This window comes from Pelecanus crispus, chromosome 17 (genome assembly GCF_030463565.1).
Source record: "Pelecanus crispus isolate bPelCri1 chromosome 17, bPelCri1.pri, whole genome shotgun sequence".
Lineage (NCBI taxonomy): Eukaryota > Metazoa > Chordata > Aves > Pelecaniformes > Pelecanidae > Pelecanus > Pelecanus crispus.
In genome coordinates this window covers 6,777,774-6,783,993 of record NC_134659.1, presented here as the reverse complement: position 1 = coordinate 6,783,993, position 6,220 = coordinate 6,777,774, and the positions used below count along the sequence as shown (strand labels likewise).

Here is a 6,220-nt window from a genome sequence, read left to right as displayed (position 1 = left end):
TTATGTTCAGAGTGTTTTAATAACAAAGCATTCCAAGGCAAGTTAACACGTATCACAGGGTATGACTTCGGTTCCTGTCTGGCATGGCACTCTCCCCCGTGCACACTCGTGGCAGTTCAAACAAAGCGGGAAAAAAAAAAATATATATCTCCCCCTCTTTCAAGGCATGTTGCAGAGAGTCCCCAGAAGTTCGTGCCGCCGACCATGCCTTTCAGCGTAGAGCACCAACCTCCCCCAACTCTTTTGTAAATGTCCTCAATAACTTAACCCAATAGTCATCTGCTGCCAGTATATCACTGAAACTAAACAGGAAAAAAAAAAAAAAAAAACCTTTACAGAAAAGATGTATGCACAATAAACATTTATACTTTAAGCAACCAGCCATACCAACATAATTTTTGTAAAAAAACCCCCATTTGTGTCATCCAACTAACGTCTAGTATAAAGATGGCTGCTCAGAGAAAAGGAAGCTGACTGGCATCCGACCGCTGATATCGCTGATACACTGAATTAATTACCTGTCACTCTGAACTGCCGTCGCACAGTCACGCGCCGTTGCAGACGCGGGATTCAAGATTTTTTTTTTTTTCTTTAAACAAAATACATATGGCTGACGTAAAAATATCAGTTTCTGATCTAAAGAAAACTATACTTTTTTGCATAATATTTATATATAATTATTTCTCCCCCTCCTAATATGGAAACTAGAACAACAAAAATATATCGCCTAAGGAACAACCAGACCCTTGTGGCAACCTGCCAGTCACAGATTTCTGGGAGTGACTTTGAGAACCTCCAAAGTTGGCTTTTTGTAAGTTTTTGTTGGCTTAAGTCTCTTTTTTTTTTTTTTTTTTTTAAAACAGGTCTGAGGTAATAAAAAAATATCAAAAGAAAAAAAGAAAAATCGGTGTATCCCCCCCAAAGTATTTAATAAATATCTATGTAAGCTTGTAAGAACACCATATTTTCACCCTTTTTTTTTTTTTTTTTTGCAAGTATTTAAAATAGAAAAAGTGATCTTTTAAGCAATGTCACCTTTAGTACAGAACCAAACCCCACAACCACCCCTTTTGTCTTTCCTGTCACCACGTGTGTCTAACCCAAGAAAACACCCCCCCACCCCCCGGTCCTGCCCAAGGTATTTTTTCAGCTCGTGCGAGGAAGGAACGGGGAGGGCAGTGATGGGTTTGTCTGCGCGGGCAGGGGGCTTGACATTGAATTTGCAACTGAGATGGGCAGTGGTGGCAATTTCCTCTTGCTGTTGGCAGTGTACGGAGCCCAGCCTTCACCCCCTTTGCCAGCACCGAGGCAGGAGAGCTGGGAGAAGGACCTTTCCTCGGCTACCTGGGGCAGGAATGGGGCGACCTTGTCCTTCCCTCCTCCCACCCCAAGGAAGGGACGAGTCGGTGCTGGGCTGGAAACAAAACAAAGACACTTGGTTTGTGTGGTCGTTTAAGGAACACTTATTTTTTGGCAAAGTACTGGGCCCTCGCGTGGCAGGCGGTGCTGCAGGCAGTGCTCGGAGAAGGCACGGGAGATTCTGCTGTGCGTTCTTAAAGGAAAGAAAAGAAGAAACCAGCCAGCCCACCCTCTCGCTAAAACCTCTCTGCTTCCAGGGATGGAGGCTGGGCAAAGACAACGACATTGTACAGCCAGTTACAACCAGGTTCCCTCTGCTTCCAACCAAGCCAAAGAGGACAAAGAAGAGAAGGCAGCAGAGCGAGCTTCCTCCAGCCCTGCCTGCCTGGGGCCAGTAGCCAGGGGTGCACCAGCAAGAGCCCATGGGGAAGAAACTAAGCCCAAGCAAAGCAAACTCCCGCCTCCTGCTCAGTCCCATGGCTTCACAAGAGGGTCAGTTCAGGGCCAACTTGCCCCCGACACCTGGGGCCTCTGCTCCAAAAAACCAGGACTCTCACCAAATGGTTACGAGAGACCGAGGTGAGGCAGGACACACAGGGTGAAGAGATGACATTCAAAAAAAAAAGCAGCAAGTGAGGCAAAGCCTCCATGCAGCACCTTCTCTGGAAGACCTGCAGCCGACCAACCAACCTACCACCTCTGCGAGGAATTGCCTCCACGGGCAAACCAGCTACAGAAGTGCTACAGAAATCAAGGGCTCTCCCATCGGCCATGGAGCCTCCCTCCCTTCCACCGGCTAAAGAGACAACTTGACTCACCCTTTCCATGATCTAGGAGTTGACCCACTGTACTGTCAATAACCCGACGCTTGTTCTCCTTTCAGCCTGCTAACGCTTTGGCAGCGACGCGCAGAGCTGGTGGGCACGGCTGGAGCATCCTCTGGGGTTCCTCAGCAGTTAACCAGAGCTTGTACTCCAAGGCTGAAGGTTTATTTACCTCAACAGTACGGACAAGCCAGAAGGGGCAAAAGTCCCTCTGCTCTTGATGGCAGGAGCCGTTAAACCTTTGCAAGGCTCTTGCCAAAAGTTTCACAGCTGTCCAAGAGCAGGAGAGATGCATCTTTTAAGACTCCCCAGGAAGGAGCCCCATTTCTCACAACCATGGGGTTTTTCTTCACCACCCTTCCACTGCCAGTTCACCTCCATCTTGCTTTGTAGAAAAATCAGAATCTTTTCCATCCAGCAAGGTTACAGCCAAGTCACCTTTGTTCCTTGACTACCAATTACTGCTTTGGAAACAGAGAGAGGAAAGTGTGTGCGCGCACACAGAGGAGGAACTGTAAAGGCTAGGTACCATTTTTCAAGGTGGAAGACTGGTGTACATCCCTGTATCTATCAACCTGTGAGTAAACACCTTCCCCCTGGCTGGTTTGTTTTTGTTTATTTTTAAATTTTCGCACTAGAGTGCTAACTCCCCCACTTCCCACTGTGAAGTTACTGGGGGCAAATCCCACAAGCAAAGAACAAACCCCAACATTAGAAGAAAACCCTATAAACCACAAGTGGAAAAAAATAAAGTCACTAAGTGCACCCCAGCCCTCGGGCTGAGAGCGTGCATGTTAGACTACAACAATTTGAACTTTCTTTGAACATGCATTTTTCAAAGTGAAAACCTCCTCTACAGACGCATGGAGCCCAACTCTCGGAGAGGAAATAACCTGGCTGCTTCACTTGGATGAGTACCACTGAAAATTAGGGATGGCGATGCACAATTTTGGCTTAGCCTCTCTCCCAACACCCAGCATCGTGGTACTCTGGTTCCCACTGCTAAATAATGGTTAAAACAAAACAAAACAAAACAACCCAAAACAAAACAAAAACCCCTGAAACAAAACACCAAAATGATATACGTATGAGCAGTTTGACACGAAGTGACCGCAGTGTGTGATCAGTTACTGGTGCCAATATCACACAGGGCGAGGGGCGAAGGTGGAGGAGGAGGGGGGGGTTTGAAGTTCTAAGGTCAAACCGATGTCTCCAAGCTGTGTAAGGGGCTTTCGAGCTCCGGGACGGTGACCTCAGCTTGATCGCTGTCCACTGCATTGTTATTTCTGTTGAGGGATGTAGATCCACCCAGGCTACCCCCACCTCGCTTTTTGAGTCCATCAGTCTCGGGGTCGTCTTCAGCGCCGTCAAGGAATGGTGTTCGAGGCTCGTCTTCCTCCAGGATGAACTCTGGGTGAGTCATGAAGTTATGGATGGAGCTTCTGGATTCGGGTTTCTCGAGGCCTTCGTACAAGGAGCTACGGAACGCATTCACCACTTTGATCTGCCGGGAGGCGAGGAGCATGGGGGATAAACAAAAGAGGGGTTAGTAGGGGCTACGAGAGGCCAGAGCTCCCAGGAGAAAGTAAAAATAATAAAAACACAGTAAAACAAAAAGCACAACAACAACAGCAACAACAGTCACCACCACTGAACAGACAGCTAAGTCAAAATGAGAGATCTATGGTGAACTAGGAGGGCCAACATGGATCAGACTCAGGCACTAGGTGTGTGATGGGGAATCAACCGACTATGGGGCGACTTCAGAAGCTGCAAGAAAAGACACAAAAAAACCCAAAAAAACCAGATCACTTCAAATGAATGGAAGCCAAAATGCATTAGTTGTCATTATGTGTGCGCACGCGTATCTGTGTGTATAAACAAGGACAAAAAAGTGGAACTACAACTCAAAAAAAGAGGTGGGTTAGACAAACAGTGGGTTCACTTCAAGGCAAAAAACACTACTGTGGGAGCGATGTGTGTGCGTGTTCTATTTCATTTTTAGACCTATAGGAAGGAATGGGCTTTAAAAAGGTGTCACAAACTTTTCAAGCCCATGTGAAGCAGTAGGTCCAAGTGGATGCCATGACCAGCAAAACCAGACCCAGCCAAACATGCAAGAAGGAAGCCAGATCTGTGCAAGTTTCCCCACATGGCTGCCACCTGGATCCCAGGCTGGAGCTCTGGATCATTCCCTACACTGACATGCTGAAGACGACCCAGCGGTTTCCAAAGGCAGCTAATTCTTTTGGATGCTCTGCACAAAAAACAATCCCAAACCGTGCTAGACAGCCTGGCCACACACGGCTTCTGTGAAACCCACAGGCTGTCAGCACCACCAAGCTCAACACATTGCAAGCAGGAGATGCAGAGCCCCGTTTGGACAACCGGGGAATGGCTCTGCTACCTCCATTGCACTGGAAGGGAGAGGTCTGGAGACAAGCCCGGATGGTGGCGAGCAGTGGATTCACTGCTTCCTCCAGTTCCTCTGGAAATCCAGCCTTGAACCCTTCCCGCTCTTGCCCTCCCTCGCAGCCAAGTCACAGTTGTTCGGATGGTGGCAAGGGTCAGATCCAGCGAGCAAAGGGGCAGGAGATGGCAGCGCAGTGGGGCCGCAGCGGACCTCTCCGCCCCGGTGCTGCTGTCGCGCTCGCCCTGGCACCCGCAAGGCAGCGACGTGCAGACACTGCCACGTCTCAGACAACCAACATACGCACCTTGGGTGCGGCAGAGCGCTCCAGCTCTCGTGGATGACTCAGGGCTATAATCACTCAAAAGATGTCAAAAGGCATAAACTGAAGGAGAGCAATGCAAGATGTGGGCTTTTGAAGCAGAGCCAACAAACCGAGCAGCTGAAGGTCTCCCAAGCCTTAAAGGACCTGATGAAATCACACACGGAGCTTTGCCTTTTGCTGCAAAGCCGAGAGCTACCCCACCGCACAGTGCCCTCCAAAGCATCCCTTGGGCTGCTCTGCTCTGTCCTACACCGATGCTCTCCCCGCTGACTCTTTCAGGCCAGAGCCAGCACATTGCCTCTCCCCAGAAGTCCCCCCCAGTCTTGCCACAGAAGGTCACACCAGCACCCTCCTGGCTCGTGGCACCCTCCCAGTCACCCGGGAACTGAGCTGTCTCCTCCCTTTATAGAGGAGGAAGCTACTGACAGAAGTTGTCAGCAGGGACCAAGCATCTTGCACAAGCTCTTGTGTATTTTAGGGAAGCAACTGAAGTCTTTGCTCTGTTAAGCAGAGTTCATTTGGGACCAGGAGATCTACTCAGCTCCTCCCCTCCAAAGGAACTGCCCCAAACCACTGTTAAGACTTTGTTCAGCAACGCTGGGAAGTCAGTAACACCTCCTGCGTTACTGCACTACCAGTCGTCCTGCTGTCTCCTGCCCCGTGGAAGCAGCATTGCTACTCACGAGCTACCTTTACCTGCTCCCAACACCCGAGGAACCCCGTCCCCACCCATGTCCCCTGCCTGCTCTCTTGGTGTCACTGTGGACTGAAGCTGGGGCACAAAAGGGAGGAGAGCCAGAGATCCCACAAAAGGGGTGCTCCTCCACAGCGTCCCTATGCTACACCCCGGGGAACCTCCCTGTCACTCGGCTGCCGGCCGAGGGAGCGGAGAGCATGCACAGCTGCCAGAGGGAGAATGATTTAGATATCCCCTTGCACGCTGATGAGGCAAATAAAGATACGTGTGCATTCTGCCACTTCTTTGCGAATGGGCTGCATATCTGGTGGGTGAACAGAGATGACACCCCTCTTCCTGGTGAGATGAGCCGGGTTAAACTGTCCACCTCGGTCTGGTACACGGGCAGGCGAGGAGGGAAGTCACCAAACAGCACTCACAAAACCAGGCCAGAGAAGTTACTCAAAGAAGAGTCTCGTGCCTGGAACCCTGGAGGTTTTACCTGCAAGATGTTCCAGGGTTACCCTCTCGTGAGGGATGCCCTTTGAGTCCACTCTCCATCTGGCTCAGGAAGATGCTGCTGCACCCCATGGGGCAGCAACGTGGCATCCCCCTACCACAGGCTC

The 6,220-nt window shown here is 49.9% G+C and overlaps 1 protein-coding gene across 7 annotated transcripts in view; it reads right to left on the bottom strand.

The window, feature by feature from the left end:
• ATP2B4 (ATPase plasma membrane Ca2+ transporting 4) overlaps positions 1-6,220 on the bottom strand; it is a 30,209-nt gene continuing 23,989 nt past the window's right edge. For all 7 annotated transcript variants that reach the window (XM_075722432.1, XM_075722434.1, XM_075722433.1 and 4 more), the window contains one exon: positions 1-3,687. In XM_075722432.1, coding sequence (XP_075578547.1) covers positions 3,382-3,687 — 306 coding nt within the window. In that variant the 3' untranslated portion in view covers positions 1-3,381. The remainder of the gene's footprint in view (positions 3,688-6,220) is intronic.